We start from the raw sequence: 21,118 nt of genomic DNA, 5'->3' as shown, positions 1-21,118 counted from the left end.
TTTTCCGTCCACGCTTGCATACTCTTTCCGACTCTTCTACCAGCGCAGTCAACCAAATTGCATTTATACACGAACAATACGAACGCCTTGCAACGCCCGCGGGAGTCTCTCTCCTGGCTGCGAGTCAGACGGTCAGACTGCCCGTTCTCTCTCTCTCTCTCTCTTCATATCTTTGTTTTTGCTTTCGGCATGCATTCGTTCCCTGATTTGCGCCGCCTTCGGGCTGGCGCATACCGTGCCACGAGGGGCCGACAATCGTAACGAACGTCATGCCGCGCTCAACAGGTCTGACGACCAGCGCGATATTTCATTGCGTGCCCGGTTATGGGAGAGTTGTCGGGGTGGGCGCTGAGGCAGTGCCGAAGCACTCGGGAGCGTATATATCCTCGCGGAGATGTTGTGGCGCCCCATAGCACCGACGACGAATACGAAATGAAGGCTCTGGGAAACCTTGGCGAGTGCATGCAGTCAAAGTAAATCAACGTGTTGTGTATGGGTAAAAGTTGTATAGGATTGCACGTATAGCTCACACGTATTAGATTAAGTGCGAAGTCGTCGTTTTATGAGGATCGATTGGACGCAGACCGGCCCACGTTATAGTCCCGAGGCCCTTGCCTGATCGCTCTCCCGTTGCGCGACATGTTGGAAGTGTGTACTGCTCCCAGTCTTTGCTTTTGCGGGAATAAATTATGACAAGAATGAGCAGCAGTAGCAGTGGTAGCATAGTTGTGTTTTAGAAGAATTAGTAGTAGTTAATAGCAGTAGTTGTAGTAGTATTTAGAGGTAGTAATGCTATTACTAAATAGTATTAGGAGTAGTAGTAAGGAGGAGAAGAAAGAACATGGGGAGAACGTAGCAAGCAGCACTCGATTCTATTGAATGTTCCGGCTCTGCATGGAGACACGAAAAGGGCCGACGCACCAATCAAAATCGTGAACGCAGCCAATCTAACATACAGCGCGACGCCATCTTTCGGCAATATATAAGTGACTGTCAGCTACGTCGCCAGCTCACGATGACTGCTTACTGCATTCAAACCAAGCAATGCGTTGGGCCATTTTTATTGGCATATATGTTATGCTCACGTTTCTTATTGGCACATATGTTATGCTCACGTCTTTCTTGTTCAAAACGAGCTCCCATTCACCAATGTCAGCATCGAAACGCCAAACTGAACAGGCGGATCTTTTCACAGCGTCTTCGGAACCGGGGAATTTCGTTGTAATGTTCAATGGGGGCCGGCGATCACGACAATTGTAAAACGAATCTGACATAGGCATCAGCCGTTTCATTTGCGCCTGCCGTGAAGAGAGGAGGATAAGAGGAAATGGAAATAAAGGCCACGACGTGTAGCAACACCATTCGATTCCGCCAGGCGCGCATTTACTTCGCCGACACGATCGTGATACCACTGTGCATGTACACGTATACACGCTATACGGGCGAAGCACCACCGCTCTCTTCAAGGAGGTTATAGTGTCGCAAATGGCCCGCATTGTCGTCCAATTAAAGATAAGAACGCGAGAGCCCTCGGGTGCCTGTACGAGAAAGGCCCAATGAGCGTCGGCGGCGCGTTGTGTCACTTCGATCACTGCACGTCGCGAATACCTGGAGCGGCCTTCCCATTGCCCGTTCCTCGATCAGCTCCGCCTTTCTCTATGTTTTTCCGGCTGTGTGCAACCCTCCCCCCCTCCTGCCCTACCCTCCGGGCGACGCTTACAGACGACCCAGTGTACCTGTCGCTCGTATATAATTCAGCAGCAGCCACATTCCCCGGTTTCTCCTCGTTCTGTCTTTCTCTCTCTCTACCTTCTCTCCGCCAGCCTATTATCGGTTAGTTAGCGCAGGATTCGGCGGCCAGGGCGGCAATAGCGCGCGCAGCGCGCTTTGCCGCACGGCTCGCTCGACGCGCGCACAGCTGGGCCCCGAGCACGACTTCGATTTGACTCCGCGCGCGACGGCTCGGAGCGCGTGTTTCGGGGATCGCGCGACAGCAGCTGCGCGCACGGATTGACTCGGCAAAGTTGCCTAGTCATCGCGCTTAAGGGTCTGCGCCGCCGTGTACATCCAGCAAGGACGGGACACACTCCCCCCTTCCCCCCCCCCTTCTTCTCCTGCATGTGAACCCCCAACCCACGCGGCGTGTGTGTACGTATGCCTCAAGCGTTGCGGCATCGTTGGCACGCTCGCGCGCGCTCGCGTCGAGCTGCGCAGGGGCAGGCTTGTCGCGGCGCCGTCACGCGCGGCGTGTCACGTCGTGCGAGAATGGCGCCGATCACGACTGCGCGCGTGCGCGCGCAGCTCACTTTTGGTTAGCATAGTCAAGGGCCGTAAATTTTTTTTCCGCGGGCGGCGCACGCGCAGCGCGACGCGTACGCGAGCGTACACCACGCCTTCGAAGCGAGCCTCTCCTGCTGCCACTTTTTATTCGCGTGCTCGCACAGTCACTTCGACGACGACGAGGAGGGCCGCGGTGTGCGCGAGTTCGTTCACGAAAGACCGCCTCCGTCTTTTCTTTTCCTGGGCAGCTATACCGAGCGCGCGCCTCCCACAAACGAAGGCCTCCGATGCGCCTGTTGCGACGGGTGTGCCGTTGCTTGCGTTAATGAGGTTCGCGGACAATATTTTTCTTCTCACGCTAAACGGTGGGCTAAAGACGTCGCCACCGTGCGGCCACAGCCTCCTGCACCTGTTTTAATTTCAACAAAAGAATGAGGCGACATTGCGAAAACGTATGCGTCTTCATGGCGGCGCGATGCGATCACGTGATTTGGCGTCTGACTGTACAGCGCCGAAGAGAAATACTAGGAAGTGTTTTGTTAATGCGAACGCGTTTAAGCATGAAGGGCACATAAGTCTTCTGCATACCGGGTTTGCTTTCGTTATTACATTCGCCTTCACAATGTGTATGCGGCATTTGCAACGCCATAGTTGCATGACGGAGAGAGGGAGAGAGAGATAGCCCTTTAATGAACGGCAGATATTTCAGCCCTCGTGTATATACGTCGCTGACATGCTGCTCTGCGTGGGAAAGAGAATTGGGGAGATAGACCTTTCACGCGGCGAATTCTGTCGCCTCATTGTATACGACGGTGCGTACACTGAAGGACTCTACCATTGCACACCGTTGCCCATGAGTCAGAAAACTCAGTGCTGCATGGTGGTATATCTTTCATATTCTATTTATAGCCCGCAAACATGGATAGCGCACTGATCTGTTTATGTCAGTGACCGAGAAGTACAAGAACAGCATTCGATCGCGTCGTCGACGTCACCCTTAGAGCAATCAGATCCTCGTACCGAGGGTTTGCATTTAAAAAAAGATGCACGCGCAGGAGATGTGCGCGTCGTTGGCCAATTGTTAGCTTAAACACTAAATTTATACACTGTGCTTCGTTTAGTTGAAACGTTCGGAAACGGAAGAAAATACTTTGTATGCGCCTTGTCGGCATCATACCGAGACAAGGATGCTCCGAGTAGGCGCGATTTTCCCTATAACAAAGGGACGACTCGGATGAACAAAAAACAATGTCGCATTCGAGATTGCATTTATGTTGAGCACATCATGTATCTCTAGTTTTCAAGCCAACTTTGTCGCACATGATTGATTGGTCTCACGAATCAATTGCCACCGATCGTCTCTGGCGCATCCCTTCAAATAAATCACGACAAAACGCGAGACACCATTGAAGGTGAGAACGAATGAAATTCGGTGCTCTTACTGGGCTCGCGTAAGTATGAATGGAGACGCGTTGCTTAAGAAAATCCTTGCATTAGGATGAATTACCATCAACACAAGCTAGAGTGCATTTGCCTCCAGTCCACAAAAAAGGTATCGCCTCTTTATTTTACAGTGAATTAGTTTCAGTACAGAGCATGTTGCGTCATGCTCGTAAATTAGGCAGCTGAGTTTAGCTGGGGGATCGTGTGAACAGGTTGCAAGCAGTTTACTTCTAGAATACTCAATTTAACTTGCTCAAACGGAACAGCGGACGATAGGCGAGAGAGAGAGACTAGGCAGAAAGGGACAGATTTCACCAGTCAGTTTTTGCTTGCTAGTCGGCGGCACACGCTCGCTATATTACATGCAGGCAATTAGGACACGAGGAAAGTGTGAACGTGCACGTTCACACGAGCTCGTCTTTCGCTCATGAGCGCAAGACGAGCTGTGCGGACAATTCGCGCGCGTCTGGAGTCGTCAGCTGACTCGGCGTAGTTAAGATTCCAGTCACAGACGACAAACTAAAAACGTCGCCGGCTGCGTATGTATACGAACAGCTTTCGTGGAACCGCACTTTTGAGCGGCCATTAGCGAGTGATTTAGCGGAGGCTTAACCGCCTCTGGGCTTTCACGAAATACCAGCTCACGCGCGGAGACTTTCTCGCGACACCTCTCTGCATGAGCTCCTTTCTTTCAAGACACGTTTTCGTGTTACGGAACACCGGCGTTAACATGAGCCGCGTTAACGCATGCAAGAAGAGACTTCGTTATCGCTTTTTATTATTTTTTTTTTTCAGTTGCACGAAGCTGAGGAGATTTTGTGGATGTTCCTCCAACGTTAGCCACGTTCCGTTTTCGTTATCCACTTTCGTGTTACATAGTATAGAACGCGAAAAAAAGTCGTGTGTGGGTGATCCTTCTTATTTTCCTGAGACGGTATACAGTATACTCGTTATATCTACGGTGTTTCGTGCTTGTTCAACACAGCTAAGGAGATGAGCTAAGCTGTGCATCCAACGAAAACCAAGGGTATTTTGTTGTAGAGTTCGACTTCGGTACATCGATCGCGAGTTCAACGCAATATAAGACACTACGATAGTCTCCGTGCATATAATATATAATGTTGCAGTATAGGTGGATGCATATATCGTTTAATCACTGAAGAGCCCGTTTGAAGTTTAATAAATGCTTCATGGCATGAATTCCTGTGAGTGTTTGTTCAACGTGTCCAGATTAAGATGTGCCTTTATTAATATGTCCATCGCATGTTATTAGCTGGTAAATTTGAATTGCAACAGCAGTATAGGGCCAGAGTCTATAACATGACCGTCATGCTATAATTAGAAATGGAACGTCGCGAGGTTGGGCTGGGACATGTGTTTCAGACGCCGCTATATATAGCCACATACACTACATACCTGCATGACGGAAGCGGTCTTTCGTACGCCCCACCAACTTTACTATCACCATACTAAATTGCGCACTTGCTCTGGCCTTCACAGTAGTCGCGAATTTTGTATTTAGTCATCAACGCCGCCAAAAAAAAAAAAAAAATGTGTCGAGTGATACACACATATATCGGAATCAGCTGCCGCTTTTGGCAATTGGGAATTGAATCGCGAGCTTTGCAGCACCGAGCACTAACTTCTACACGAAGTCACAGTTAACGTAGTCATCTTTTGTCGGTTGTTTCTGGCTTGGCGCGGTGGTTCACGTCTCACCGTTGTGAGGCGACACATGGGTGGAGGACCCCGCGATAAACTTAGCTATATACCTACAGGGGCTATATTTAACGTGTGCTGAAATTTAAGCGCGCGCGTGTCTCGCGTTCGACCCCCACCGGAACAGGGCCGCGGCTGCGTGGTGCACGACATCGAACCCGTGTCGACATCGCGCCTGCCGGCAGGGCGCAGCTGAGCGTCGTGCTGCGCGCGCTTCTCGCGTACATTCCTCTGTCAAAGAGGCACCGACAAGTGCGCCACCATAAGCGTACATTGCGCCTACTCACGGTCGTCGCCCGTGCGGGCCCTGAATGCCGCCGCCAGCGCCGCCGGGTCCGGGCTGGAGTTGGCGGAGCTGGACCCCATGCCGCCGCCGGTGCCCGAGCCGGACCCGTGGTGCGACGGTCCGTTGCCGGCCATGGGCGCAGCGAGGAAGGGAGACCAGAGGGCGGCGGCCGCCGGTCCTCCGGCTGCCGCAGCGGCAGCGGCGGCGGCGGCTGCGGCGGGCGACGGCCACGGCAGCGTGGCCGCTGCGGCTGCCGCGTACGGGTGGTACATGGAGTAGCCGGCGGCGCGGGCGAACTCGGCCGCGGCGCGTTCGGCGGCCCGGTTGCGCAGAATCCGGTTGATGGAGCTGACGCTGGGCGCAGTGTTGTTGCTGCATACGCCTGCAGTTTAGAAAGAGAAAGGGGAGGCGGACAGAGAAGGATAGAGAGAGACGGTTTATAGGGTGTTGTTCTCGTGGTATATAGACACACTCTGATTGACAGGCTGTTTGAATCCAATATTACGTAATGAATCATTAAAATAACGAAGACAGCTGCCGGACCGGGACGATAAAAAGGCGACAATTTTTCTACACGCCTGCGCAGGCGGTATTCCAGTCATCTTGCATGCGTATTTCTTGTTTTCTGTAAATATCCTGCGAACCTTTCTGTCGTTCAACATGGTGCCTCCTTTGAGGCATAGGCACGAGGGAGAAGCGTTTGACTCCTGCAAAGTAGAACAGTATTTCTAACTGATAAACGCTGAGACGTTACATCACGCTCAGATTAAGCGACTGAGTGGGCTTCAAACACTCGGGCTAATGATGAACCGGAGTAGCAGGTGAATCTGAGCCCGTGCAAATGCCTTTGCTGGAAGTCCAGCAAGTGAACAAATATGAACGAGCCCGGTCAATCTGATCGATTTCTAACTCATTGCAACACTTCTGTAGCATTCTTTTTAAAGAAATCCGTTAGTTTGCCATATATGCGGCGTCGAAATATGAATTTAACGTGCTCGTGAAACTCTGTCTCCCGACGCACGAAACCGACGAAGTGTGCCGATGTACATGAATCCAGTGTGGCAGCCGATCGAGATAAAGACTCACACTGCGCAGATGAAGTCGATGGACCGTTCACAGGCCAGTATGTTGTCATCGCTCGTATCTTTCGCTACAAATCCTGCCTCACGCTTTGAAAACACTAAACATCTGTGGCATGAGACTCTCTTTGTGTCTCTGACGCTGCTTCAGCTCAGCGCCGTCTCATCCGCGTGCGCGCAAAGTCACGTGTTGCTCCCCTTCTGTTAAATGCCTCCGTGCGCGCAGGTACAGACAACTTCTGTCACGCCTCTTTGCGTATAAAGCCGCTAGAAGTATCTGATGTCGGAGTCACCAACGAGAAGCGCGCCGCCACGCGGGTCGGGTCACCCCAGATATCAGACGCGTACGAAGCTAACCCATCTCCACGCTATATACCATTAAATGCGCCGCGCCGCTGTCTTCCGACAGCCTCAGTTCATTGCCTTGATCGGGCGCGTCCGAAGCCCATCCGCTGCTACCGTAGGCAGCTATCTACTTCTGTCGAGGAGGTGATTAAAGGCGGGCACTATATGGCAACTTAGAGTATGAAAAAAAGAGAGAGAGGGGGAGGGGAGGGAGAGAGAAAGGGAAGCAGCGGCACTGTTTTTGTTGGAGGACATTAAACTCGACCTTCCTGTAATGCTCACGCGGAGAGCAAGAAATAGGCGCCTCGAACGAAAGACCGAGGCACAGACAGAAGTAAAAGCGTAAAGGTACGAAGAGGTATACCGACGGCGCTATCTCTCTTCAAAGGTCGCTCTCCCGTTCGCATCGTATGGAATAGTAAAAGAAGCTGGCCACTGAAACAGGGAGCTATGGGGCGCGCTGTGGAATCAAGATTCGTCGGCGCGGACCGTCGTAAAAACAGCCCCTCGGGTTGCACTGAGGAAAGAAGAAGAGTGTGGGGGAGAGGACTTCAAGCCTTCCAGACAGCGCAGGTCGCGGTAAGTATATTATACCGCGGCAATACATTTAATGGAGAAGCGTGAAGCGCCTCGGCGATTGTGTGTGTGAGTGAGTGTGCGCTCTTCGAGAAACGAGCCGAGCATCGGCAATTGATTCTCACAGTGGACTGCGCCCCCCGCAGCCACCGCCATCGTGAATTCCTTTCAGTATCGTTGTCGGCGCCGAAACCATGAGCGCGCGCGCGCGCGACCATTGTTCTGCCCGATCATCAGCTGCGCATCCTATTCTGTATATTGCACCCCTTGCAAACGATACAGCCCTCTGACGCTCGCCCCCTGTGCATTGCACGGGCGATTCCGCGTGACCCTGTTCTTTTGGTGTCGCAAGGGACGAAGCGGGTATCGATTTGCGCACACCATGCACGGGGTGCCTCTGTGAATGTTCGTGAGGTTCGCGGATGATCGCGTAATATGCACGGTGTTCCCACGTTCACGTCGATGAAATCGCATCGTCCCCCACAATATACTACTTAAAGAACGTCAGACGGGTATCGAAAGTCAGTACTGTTTGGGATCCGACTGCTGGTACGATCTGTTGGGAACTCGGCGCTGACGCCCGTGGTTGTACCTGGGTCGCAAGCCCCAAGGGTAGCGTTGGCCTGGCGGCCTGGGGTACAACTGCAAGCATCCGAAGGTCCCGGCAAAGCATGAGTCGACTGGTAACAACGATACAACTTGTTTATTTTAACATCGCAAAGAGTTGGCGGTCAGGTTGACCGAAGTAGAGAGACGGGAGAGCACTTCACTCAACAGAAGAAATCGGAGCCCTCCTCTGGCGTCCGGGGGCAGCTGTTTTTATACTCTCGCAGTTGAGGGCAAGAAGGAACCCCTAAAAAGACGAGCACGTGAATGTACAATGGGCTAATGGTGACGCACACTGTCGTAGCGATGCCGTAGCACCATGTCGTGGCGCTGCGCAAGATCTCGTAGCAACTGGTCGTGGCGCTGCGCAGCACACTGTCGTGGCGCTGCGCAGCACACTGTCGTGGCGCTGCCGGTCGGACACAATGACTGTAACGAGAAGATGGTCCCTGCTTTGGCTTCGCCTGTTTCGGGCACAATGACTGGAACGAGATCCCTGCTTTGGCATCGCCTGTTTCGGGCCCAATAACTGGAATGAGATCCCTGCTTTGGCATCGCCTGTTTCGGGCACAATGACTGGAACGAAATCCCTAGGCGGTCGCATCGCCGCAGACGCGCCTGGAAACACCTGGCGATGAGTGTTGCGGTGACGACGATCGGGCCAAAATGTCCGCCGCCCCGCCGCCGTCGCGCCGGCAAAACCACGTGTCGCAGGCGAAACGCAACAGACCGCCCCGCCGGGGAAAGGAGATCCCGATGGACAGGGGACTGCATCCGCTGTCCGGAGGGATGTCGCTCGATGATGCTCATAACCGAAGTCGGGCGTCCCTTGACGTTTCTTGAGCGCAGCGTACAGAGAAGGCCTCGTTCTCTCGTTCAGGTTCGCACGGGACACTGCAAAGTGACTTCGGGAGAGTTCACATTTTTGTTCTCGTTCCCGGCAAGCGTTAGAACTACGCTGAAAACTCAACCGCTCAGTCAGCAAGCACGGCACAACCCTCACTAAGCCCTGCCAGGCTCTTTCCCCTTGTTATACCACTGCCTAGTTCCTTACAGTAGTCTAGCATCACTCAGAACGCGTCCACAAATTGAAAAATTGCACTAGAAAGCATATCATCACTTTGAAACACTAAACAAAAGCAATATGTTAAAAAAAATCCTGCCTCAGGAAGAAAAACATCAGTAACAAACAATTTTGAGGCTGATTCCTACGTTAGGGGCTTCGACTTAAGCCATCGGCGTTACCGTTGAGACTCCCCTTTTTGTAACGCACCTCAAAGGAATATTGTTGTAAAGCGAGGCTCCAGCGCAGAAGGCGGCCATTTTTGGGAGAGATGGTCTGCAGCCATTGGAGAGGGCAGTGATCCGTCTCAATGATAAACCTCGAGCCGGCTAGATAGCATGACAATTTCTGAACGGCCCACACGAGACATGCACACTCTTTCTCGGTGGCGCTATACGCCTGCTCACGACTGGTCAGCTTACGACTAGCATACAGGACGGGGTGTTCTACTTCTCCATTTTCCCGTTGGCACAGTACAACGCCCATGCCTCGCTCACTAGCATCGCACTGAACAATGAACCCTTTTGTATAGTCTGGCGATCGTAGCACAGGCTGGCTTGTTAGGGCACTCTTTAGGGCGCTAAAAGCTCTTTCCTTTGTCTCGTCCCAGACGACTGTTTGAGGCTCTGTCTTTCTTAGAGCATCCGTCAGGGGAGCCGCGATATCAGAGTACCTAGGGATGTACCTCTGATAGTAGCCGGCGACACCTAAGAACGACCGAATATCGGTCTTTGTGCGCGGTTGCGGAAAGTCTCGCACAGCGGCCACTTTTATTTCAGAGGGGCGGCGACGACCCTGACCAATCACGTGACCGAGGTAGACAACCTCGGCCTGTGCTAACTGGCACTTAGGAGCCTTTACTGTCAAGCCTGCTTCGCGCAGGCGGGTTAGCACTGCCCGCAAGTGTGTCATATGCTCAGACCAGGATGCGGAGAATATCGCTACGTCGTCTAGATACGGTAAAGCGAATTCTTGCTGTCCCCGCAACACTTTATCCATGAGACTTGAAAAACAGTATGGCGCGTTCTTCAAACCAAAACTCAACACTTTAGGACGGAATGTTCCCATTGGTGAAATGAACGCCGCATACCTACTAGCCTCTTCTGTAAGTGGAACCTGCCAATAACCCCTGACAAGATCTAGGGTGGAAATAAACTGAGCGCTACTAACTTTCTCAAGGCGCTCCTCGATGTTAGGGATCGGATAAATTTGATCCTTAGTGATGGAATTAAGCCTGCGGTAGTCGACGCAAGGACGAGGTTCCTTGCCCGGTACCTCAACTAAAATCAAAGGGGAGGTATAATCACTCTCACCTGCCTCAATAACACCGAGCTGTAGCATTTTCTTTACCTCAGCCTCCATAATATCGCTCTGGCGGGGTGACACCCGATACGCCTTGGATCGTACTGGCTCTGGGGAGGTAAGTTCTATATCATGAGTAAGTACAGAAGTCCTACCAGGCCTCTCAGAGAACAGACCTTGAAACTCTTGTAATAGCTGGTGTAGTTCGGTTTTCTGCTCAGGCGACAGCGGTGCTTTACTGATAAGGTCACTAATGACTTGACCGGTGTCTTCCCTGTTCGTCACTGAGCCTAGTCCCGGAAGCTCGACCGGAAGCTCTTCAGGAACGTTTACCATCATGCACACCACTGCTTCCCTTTGTCTATAAGGTTTGAGCAGATTACAGTGGTAAACTTGCTGTGCTTTCCGCTTTCCTGGCAGACTTACCACGTAGTTAACGTCCGACAGTTTCTGAACAATTCGTGCTGGGCCCTCCCACTGCACGTCTAGTTTGTTGTTTAGCGATGTGCGCAATATCATGACCTCATCGCCAACCTCAAAACGACGGGCCCTGGCTGTCCGATCATAATAAACCTTGGCCCTCTGCTGGGCCTTTGTCATTGCTTCACCTGACAACTCCTGTGCCCTTCTTAAGCGTTCGAGGAGCTTAAGCACGTACTCCACCACGACTGGGTCGTCGCCCCTACCTTCCCATGATTCTCGAAGCATGCGAAGCGGAGATCGAAGCGAGCGACCGTACACCAGTTCAGCTGGCGAAAATCCCGTAGCCGCATGCGGCGCGGTCCTTAAAGCAAACATCACCCCAGGCAGACACAGCTCCCAGTCAGTTCGATGTTCAAAACACAACGCTCTCAACACGTGCTTCATGACGGAGTGGAGCTTCTCAACGGAATTCGACTGTGGGTGGTACACTGAGCTGTGTAACAGCTTTACCCCACACCTTTCGAGAAAAGTTGTCGTCAAAGCGCTAGTAAACACTGTGCCCTGATCTGATTGAATTTCTGCAGGAAAACCAACTCGCGCAAATATGGACAGTAGTGCATTAACTATCTCAACTGAGCTGAGTTCTTTAAGCGGCACTGCTTCAGGGAACTTTGTCGCTGGGCAGATCACAGTCAAAATGTGTCTGCACCCCGTGGCTGTTACCGGCAGAGGTCCCACTGTATCAATAACGAGCCGTCTAAAAGGCTCCGTAATGATAGGTACCAATTTCAACGGCGCCCTCGATTTGTCCCCTGGTTTGCCCACCCGCTGACAAGTGTCACATGTCCTCACGAAATGGTCTGCGTCCCGAAAACACCCTGGCCAATAGTACTCTTGCAAGAGACGGTCCTTAGTTTTCTTAACTCCTAGGTGTCCGGACCACGAACCCCCATGTGACAAGCGCAACAGATCCTGACGATAGCATTGAGGCACGACCAGCTGATCGAACTCCACTCCTCGGCGGTCTAGATACTTCCGGTACAGGACTCCACCTCTTTCCACAAAACGCGCAGTTTTCCTGGCGATACCTTCTTTGACATTGCAGCGCACGTTTTCCAGGCTGCCATCCTTTTTTTGCTCGGCTATCCAAGCCGTCCGGCTGACTTTTAGCAACCTATCAAGTCCGTCTGACGTAGGCGCGATGAGCAAATCAGTAGATAGCTCTTCTAACTTTCCCGCGTCGGGATTTTCCTCTCCAGTATCTGGCGCCTTCAACGCTACAGACTCAATTTTATTCTGTTCGGGCGTGCTCTGAATATCAGCTTGCTGCGCCTCTGACCCTTTTTCGTTGTTTGATAACGTCGGCCCCGCAACTACCGCCTTTGCAGCGAGCTCCCGAACCTTCGATCTGGTTAAGGCCTGAACACTAGCTTCACCAAACAAAAGCCCCTTCTCGCGCAGGAGGTGATCGGACCTGTTTGAAAATAGGTACGGGTACTGGGGTGGCAGCATAGATGACACTGCCGCCTCCGTCTCAAGCGCTCCGAAAGGTCCTTCAATAAGCACTTTTGCTACCGGCAGACACACGCTATGAGCTTCCACGGCTTGCTTGATCCACGCGCACTCGCCCGTGAACATATGGGGTTCTACGTAAGACGGGTGAACTACATCCATCGTAGCTGCGGAATCGCGAAGCACTCGGCACTCTTTCCCGTTTACGAGGAGGTCTCGCATGTAAGGCTCAAGAAGCTTCATGTTCTCGTCAGTGCTGCCTATTGAAAAAAACACAACTTTTGGTGTTGTTTCCGGACACTGCGCCGAAAAGTGACCCGGCTTCTGGCACGTATAACAAACGCCCGCTCGCCTCATCTCGAACCGCTTTCTGCGTTCGGCTTCGGCTGCCGTCTCTTTACGTTTGGTCGGATTGCTTTCACTCGCATCCTCACTACGCGTGTCCCCCTTAAATCTCATGGGCGTGAACCTTGGCCTCTCAGACTTGGAGCCAAATTCACCCTTTTGACCGTCCTTAGCTCCGCGAGCTCGACGCGTCACAAACTCCTCGGCTAGCTCAGCGGCTCTAGCCACCGTACTCACGTCTGGCCTATCCAAGACCCAGTATCGCACGTTCTCCGGTAACCGACTATAAAACTGTTCTAGCCCGAAGCACTGCAGAACTTTATCGTGGTCACCAAACGCTTTCTCTTCTTTGAGCCACTCCTGCATGTTCGACATAAGCCTATACGCAAACTCTGTATATGACTCACTTCTGCCTTTCTCATTTTCCCGAAACTTCCGACGGAACGCTTCCGCAGACAGCCGGTACTTTTTTAGCAGACTCGATTTTACTTTGTCGAAATCCTCTGCTTCCTCTCTATCCAAGCGAGCGACTACGTCGGCCGCCTCGCCGGGTAACAAAGTGAGCAAGCGCTGTGGCCACGTTTCCCGAGAGAACCCCTGCTTCTCGCACGTTCGCTCAAAGTTAACCAGGAACAAACCAATGTCCTCTCCAAGCTTAAACGGCCGCATTAGGTCAGTCATTTTGAACAATACGCGTTCTCCTGCACCGTGTGCCTGACTTCCATTACGAGCGCGTTCCATCTCTACCTCGAGACGCTTCATTTCCAAAGCGTGTTCGCGCTCTTCTTTTTCTTTCTGTTCTTTACGTTCACGCTCTTGTTTCTCTTTTTGCTCTTTAAGTTCGCGCTCATATTTCTCTTTTTGCTCTTTAAGTTCGCGCTCATGTTTCTCTTTTTGCTCTTTAAGTTCGCGCTCCTGTCTTTTTGACCTCTCCTCAATAGTCTCAAGGCATTCCGACAGCTCGTCATCCTCAGCCTCTAACTCAAGAATAGCCTTTAGCAGTTCTGGTTTTCTGAGTTTGTCTGAGACATCCAGACCCAACTCTCTTGCAAGCTCCAACAATTTCGGTTTGCGCAACGACTTCAAATCCATGGCTGCTCTGAATGCTGCTTTCTCTACTGCTTACTATTGTCTTGCCGCAAACTAACCCGGCAGCAACGACAACCACAATTACCAGCTCTGTTTCTGACACTAACAAAAAGCCTGGCAAAGCTCAGAAGAAGAAAGTCCCGCACTCACCAAACCTCGCAGGCAGGAATTCCGCGCAGTCGTTCCGCTGCAGGCAACCAGTCGTCACACAGGGCTCGTTGCACTGCTCCCGGATCGTCGTTGAGCTGCTCAGCATACTGTCAACTGCATCTCTTTGCTGCTGGCCTCCGTTGTCGCGGTCTCGCCGCTGGCAGACAGTTGTTTGAAGTCGGAGGCGATCTCACCGCTGGCAACCAGATGTTTGGATCGCGACACTGGAGCGATCGGATGGGAACTCGGCGCTGACGCCCGTGGTTGTACCTGGGTCGCAAGCCCCAAGGGTAGCGTTGGCCTGGCGGCCTGGGGTACAACTGCAAGCATCCGAAGGTCCCGGCAAAGCATGAGTCGACTGGTAACAACGATACAACTTGTTTATTTTAACATCGCAAAGAGTTGGCGGTCAGGTTGACCGAAGTAGAGAGACGGGAGAGCACTTCACTCAACAGAAGAAATCGGAGCCCTCCTCTGGCGTCCGGGGGCAGCTGTTTTTATACTCTCGCAGTTGAGGGCAAGAAGGAACCCCTAAAAAGACGAGCACGTGAATGTACAATGGGCTAATGGTGACGCACACTGTCGTAGCGATGCCGTAGCACCATGTCGTGGCGCTGCGCAAGATCTCGTAGCAACTGGTCGTGGCGCTGCGCAGCACACTGTCGTGGCGCTGCGCAGCACACTGTCGTGGCGCTGCCGGTCGGACACAATGACTGTAACGAGAAGATGGTCCCTGCTTTGGCTTCGCCTGTTTCGGGCACAATGACTGGAACGAGATCCCTGCTTTGGCATCGCCTGTTTCGGGCCCAATAACTGGAATGAGATCCCTGCTTTGGCATCGCCTGTTTCGGGCACAATGACTGGAACGAAATCCCTAGGCGGTCGCATCGCCGCAGACGCGCCTGGAAACACCTGGCGATGAGTGTTGCGGTGACGACGATCGGGCCAAAATGTCCGCCGCCCCGCCGCCGTCGCGCCGGCAAAACCACGTGTCGCAGGCGAAACGCAACAGTACACAGCGGTTCACGTATAATGTCTGAACGGGAACGCTATAATATTTCTTTTATACAGAACCACAGGGTGGACAGACTACGCTGCCGCTTTTCTTTTTCTTTTCTTTCAAATCGTACGTATTAAGTCATCTGTATCTTGTTCATGTACATCAGCCATTTATTGCAGTATAAATTTCAAGTCTTTGTCGGGGAATGCGAGTGAAGTATATATGGGGCGCGAGCAGCATCACATATGTTGCAAGAAAATTTAAGATCAGATCTTTATTCTCGTTTTAGGCCGATAGGCTGATGTGCTGTGAAGTAGAAACTTATTTGCCGTGATTGTGTCACTCACTCGCTCGCTCGCTCACTCACTCACTCACTCACTCACTCACTCACTCACTCACTTACTCACTCACTCACTCACTCACTCACTCACTCACTCACTCACTCACTCACTCACTCACTCACTCACTCAAATACTTATCGGAGGTCAGTGCTACTCACTCAGTGGTTGCGTAAAAGTATACGATTTCTTCGCCGTTAAAGTCAGACTAAATAAGAATATTAAGTGGAGTTTTTAGTAAACTGCGCTCTTGCACTAACAAAACGGTCAACTTTTTGGTTGGAGGAGGCTTGGCAAGACGCAAAAGACGCAACAACGATACAGTGACGCCGCCACGCTGGGGTTCTTGCACCGGCTCTCCATGACGACACTAATTATTACTGCGTCTGCTCAGGGAGGGTATCCTGTAAGAGTCCACCTAGTGAACTGTCCATTTCGGCCGCTGCTGATTGAATGCAGCTGTACGAGCGAGGAGGAGACGAGCGGCACCAGCCAATCAGCAGCGGCCGAAAATGGACAGTCCACTAGGTGGACTCCTACAGAATACCTCCCCTGGTCTAGCCAATTAGTCATCCGAAATGAAGGACTATAGATAGCGTTCAGAGTGAATCAATGACTCGACCTAGCAAGCTTTGGCTACTTTTCTATCACCAAAATGGCTTAAGTACGAGAAAACAAAAGCAAAAGAAAGATGCTTTGAAATTCGTGACGTCACAATGTCACTCCGGTGCCGAGTTTTTGGCGCGAAATTCAAATGTAGTAAAAGAAAGTGTGGCCTTCATTATCCCCCTCAATAACCAAATATCTCTGGCCAAGCGAATGAAAACAGTTTTGACAGACTGCTTCGGTCGCCAGTCTCAAGTGATTCAGTGCTGATCTTCAGTGTCCTTTTTAAACCTCCCTCTCTCGCGGTATGCGTGTACCCCGCCTCGTTCGTTTGAAGGCAACGCGCTCGCAAGCGACAACCGCGCATTTTGGTGCGCGCTTGCCCGGTGCCCCGCGATGCATGTCGTTCGTTATATAGCTGATCCCGTGCGCATAAGAACGACGGAGCAAGAGAGCGAGCGGTGCGGGCACGCCCACACGAGACGCCGTTGCGTATGCACTCGCCGCGCACCCGAGTATATACATACGCGGGGAACCCGGGGCGCTCTAGCTGGATGGCTGACAATGCGATCAGTCGCTGCCCAGATCCGCGTGGCGAGGCGCCCTTGCGTTGTGCGCGCGCCGCTGTCGTTTTCGCCGGACGCCGTGCGTGACGCGCCCTCGGCGACAAAGACGCGGACACCTTCCAGGAGCGGTCTCGTGTGTCAGCCGTGTATACGCCGCAGCCGCGAAAAATGGAGGGAAGGCTCGCGCACAGCGCGTCTTCGCATGACGTTCCATTGTGAGAGGCGATCTCGCGCGCGGTTATTGTATATATCCCCTGCATGCCCTCTCGCTTTGCACAGGCGAAACCGAAACGCAAAAAGAAAAAGAAAAAAACGCCGGTCTCTTTTTAAGTTCTTTCTTGTGTTTGTACGTGCGGTTTTGGCGCTTTTCCTGCTTCAAAAAAGCACGCATTTGTTTCTTATTGTGTATACTTGTAGTTTCATTGCATGGTGCGACGCTCCTTCAACTCGAAGTTTAACGCTTTCACGCGCTACACACGCAGTTTCTTTCGGTATTGTCTGCAGGCTATATATGTAGTGCGACCATTGAGTGTTACGGGAAGTATCATTACGCGTGCCATTTTGACCAGTTGCGATATGCTGACGTCATAGGCATGTCCGCGTAATATGTTTCACATGCTTCGTCACGGCACTCCTCAATCAGCCCACAAGCTTTGGGGCTGATCAGAAGCATGCTTGAAAGCTTTTCAAACGCGGCTTCGCGAAGACCAGCTGTCTAGCTATAGATCTTCTGCAGAACGCTGTATCAAATTTATCACCTCCCTGTTTTTAGAATAATTCTGCGCGCACCACTACACGAATGTGTCGGTGTGCACGGTCCCTGTGACGTCACATCAACCAACGCCATCTAGATAGCACAAGGCCTGTTCACTCCCATTTATGACGTCATGCTAGTGGCCCAACTGCCGTAGAATCTAATGGGTAATAATAATATTTGGGGCTTTACGTGCCAAAACCATTTTCTGATTATGAGGCACGCCGTAGTGGAGGACTCCGGAAATTTTGACCACCTGGGGTTCTTTAACGTGCACCTAAATCTAAGCACACGGGTGTTTTCGCATTTCGCCCCCATCGAAATGCGGCCGCCGTGGCCGGGATTCGATCCCGCGACCTCGTGCGCAGCAGCCCAACACCATAGCCGCTGAGCAACCACGGCGGGTAATCTAATGGGTATGCTCCCGAGTAAGCCGTGGTGATTTTGACGTCACCGCTTTCGTCGCGCCAGTCTTGGCAACGGAAATTTCTGATCAGTAACATGACGTCACGGGTCGGAGTGAACAGGCCTTGTGGCATCTATAAATAGCACAAGGCAAATGAGCACACACGTGCGTTCATGCACTATGGTGCATGAACGCACGTGTGCGATACTCGATATGTTTCCTTTATTAGCCCTTTTTTCTTTTAAGTTTCATTACATGATTGTCAAACTGCTGTAGTTTCTGATGTCTTAACTCTCATTTTGTGCGAAAGTTCGCATGAAGACATTGTGCGTTTCTGACATGAACAAGCCTCTCCCGATTTGCGCGCCCGCAGCTTATCTTTTCGGTTCCCTGTCCCGTTCCCCGTCCCGCGTCCAATCGTAACTCACTCTGGAGCAAGCCTCGAAGTATATAGATGGCCCATATTCTCATTCTTTTTTTTTTATGATCTAAAGAACAAACTCAAACGAACGAACAAAACAGCCGTACGTCTGTTATAAGTAAGGCCATTCACGGACTCAACCTGCACGAGCGAGTTTACAAAAACGCCGCCCGCTCGCAACACGGAAGCAGAACGCGGCCTCGAGGTGCGAACGCGCAGTGGCGAAGCGTGAAGTGGCGCTCGGCAGCGCTATGGGTGCCGCCACGGGAACGGGTGATAGCATTGGTCGGCGGGCACACAAAGGGAAAGCGCGGACATCGCAGCCACGGCAGCTCTCGGTCGCTCCCTTGCCTCATTATGCGCGACAAGCGGTGCGCTCACGTCGCGCCTTGAAGTCGCAGGGACTGTGTGTGTGCGCGCGCGCGCGTGGAACGAGTCAACGCGTGGCGTACAGCGCGAATTTCGCGAAGAGCGTGACCGCGGCGCCAGCGCGAACGGGCGCGCGAGCCTGCGGTAGGTCTCCCGTTCAACTCCCGAAATGCGGTGCTTCCTTTCTGACGGCGTTGTCTTTGCTTCGTTCGATGACGTGATTAGAAGGGAATGTCGACGCGCGAATGTGACGCTGCGGCAACTCCTTGATTCCTCGAACGGGAACTGTTTCGCACGTACTGGTATAAGTTTGCCAGTTATTTCAAAAATTTGCCTCTGCGGCGTGTATAACGTTACAGGGAAGGAAGTAGTGTGTGAGGTTAAGAGTGGTGTTGAAATTTGTACTGATAGAGGTGAACTGTGATATCTCTCTTCTGAAAGCGCCAGTTGACTTTTTTTTTAGCGATAAGAAGGAGGTGTTGAGAGCGAGACATACAAGCTTTAATGGTATGCTGGAGATGCTAGCATGAAGATTAGCATATGCTCCTATGTTACTTGCTGCTGCAGTCATACAGATAGAATTACGCTTTACTTTATTCAGTTTCTGACAACGCTAGTATATATACAGCACCAGAGATAAGGAATTTGAGGGCTGGTACGCAAAAGTGATGCTGTTGTAGTGGTGGTGCTGCATGGTGCGTTGATCTAGGTGGGATTAGCTTGGTATATTTTCATTCCCTCCTCCCAAAAGAGTAGGCAGGCGTTGTGCCCCTCTCGGTGGCAGTTGTCAGCTTGCTCCCTTCCGGTTCCCTTTGTTTGCTTGTATGTTTCCATGTATAATAATAATAATAATAATAATAATAATAATAATAATAATAATAATAATAATAATAATAATAATAATAATAATAATAATAATTGGCTTGGTATATAGTCTGGTATAGGCGATTGCTCGACTTTTTCCGAGACTGGGGAAAAATGAAACAAGGCCAGGAATAGTGCGGAGTAGAAAAGTATAGTAGCAATGATACAAATACGAAATAGTAGGTGTACATAGGATCGACGCCCACTGTGTAGAAACTACTTCTGATAGGTTTCACCCGGTACATCGCCAACAGATATATGTACTATAGAACAAATGACAGCCGCTTCGATATTTGCAGACTTCTATATATAAGAGACCTCTTATACACATTTAGCGCTGTTGTATACGTGCTGTGCCGTATGCGACTGCATATACTACGATCGCACCTCGAAAATGAAAAAAAGAAAGAGTTTTGTTTACATGGCAGATCATCAATCATGGCTTATAAACGGGGCGGCCAACATTTTTCTGAGCATGTTCAGAATTTTCGTCATTTGGAGCACACAAACTCACAAGGCAGGCTAGAAACGTTTATCGTAAATGCAGAAGTTTTGACTCTTACTAGCTCAGAGGATGTAATTTCCGAACGGAAAGCTGCCCTCACGATGAAAATTCCCGCCATATAAGTGACAATGTTTCGAAAGCGCAATGAGTGCTTTTGTCCAGACGACAGAGATTCTCACATATCAGAGTCGGGGAAATTTCTTCTTGTCTCGATGATGCATGCTTTCGTGCCGTAACTATAGATCCTCTTTATGCAATTTCTTTGTGAGGTATATATAGCCTCGTAGTGACAAACAATTTAGCCCTGGGAAAAACAATTTCTGTGGATACACAAACAGCATGCAGTCTCACAATACGACCACAAGTTCCGTAAGTACGGTGAACAAAAAAAAAAAGACAACTTGTTATTTCGGTGAGGATTTCTAGGTTCTCGAGCCTTAAAGATCTTTTTAAGGTAGACATGCTACAGGAAGTGTTCGTTCCTTAATGGTGGTCTGCGGCATACGTCGCCTTTCTCGTAAGCATATGACTCAAGAAATACTAAGTTTCTATCTTTCTTTGTGCCTCAGGGAATCAATGACAAATCCATTAGGTGCGCTGAGGAAAGCGATACTACGTGATGTCATTACCAAGTTGGAACTTTCGTAACGGCCGCTTTCAAGCGTCGCTCGCACGCATAGATTTTTTTATTTTTTTAGCTTCCGGAAGCGCATGCCTTATTACACAGACGCGCATGCACACGCGTGGAATTTTATATGCGCCAACATCGGTTTCAGCCCGGTGGATGCCATTAATAACGCATTCAAATGAACCTGAAGTAATGCAGTGTGTAGCATGAAGAGTAGAGGTCTTTAGGGGTGAATTTTCTCGCATTCAGAAAAAGCCCGTTTTAACATATTTCCTACTTTTGAACGGATCGCACAATAGACCTATTCGTCAGAATTCTGTTTTACGTAAGCGACGGTTGCCGAGTGCGCCTCTTAAATCCTATGGACGGAATCGATATGCGTTCGCAATTTATGAAACCTTGAGCACACCTTGATCGTATTCAAGGTGCGAGTACGAACGTAA

General features: G+C 51.0%; 1 protein-coding gene across 4 annotated transcripts in view; it reads right to left on the bottom strand.

Moving 5' to 3' along the window:
- The window catches only part of LOC142583058 (paired box protein Pax-6-like), a 218,037-nt gene that overhangs the window by 11,579 nt on the left and 185,340 nt on the right, over nucleotides 1-21,118 (bottom strand). For all 4 annotated transcript variants that reach the window (XM_075693333.1, XM_075693332.1, XM_075693334.1 and 1 more), the window contains exon 6: nucleotides 5,730-6,110. In XM_075693333.1, coding sequence (XP_075549448.1) covers nucleotides 5,730-6,110 — 381 coding nt within the window. The remainder of the gene's footprint in view (nucleotides 1-5,729; nucleotides 6,111-21,118) is intronic.

This window comes from Dermacentor variabilis, chromosome 5 (assembly GCF_050947875.1).
Source record: "Dermacentor variabilis isolate Ectoservices chromosome 5, ASM5094787v1, whole genome shotgun sequence".
Classification (NCBI taxonomy): domain Eukaryota; kingdom Metazoa; phylum Arthropoda; class Arachnida; order Ixodida; family Ixodidae; genus Dermacentor; species Dermacentor variabilis.
This window is presented reverse-complemented; position numbering and strand designations above follow the sequence as displayed.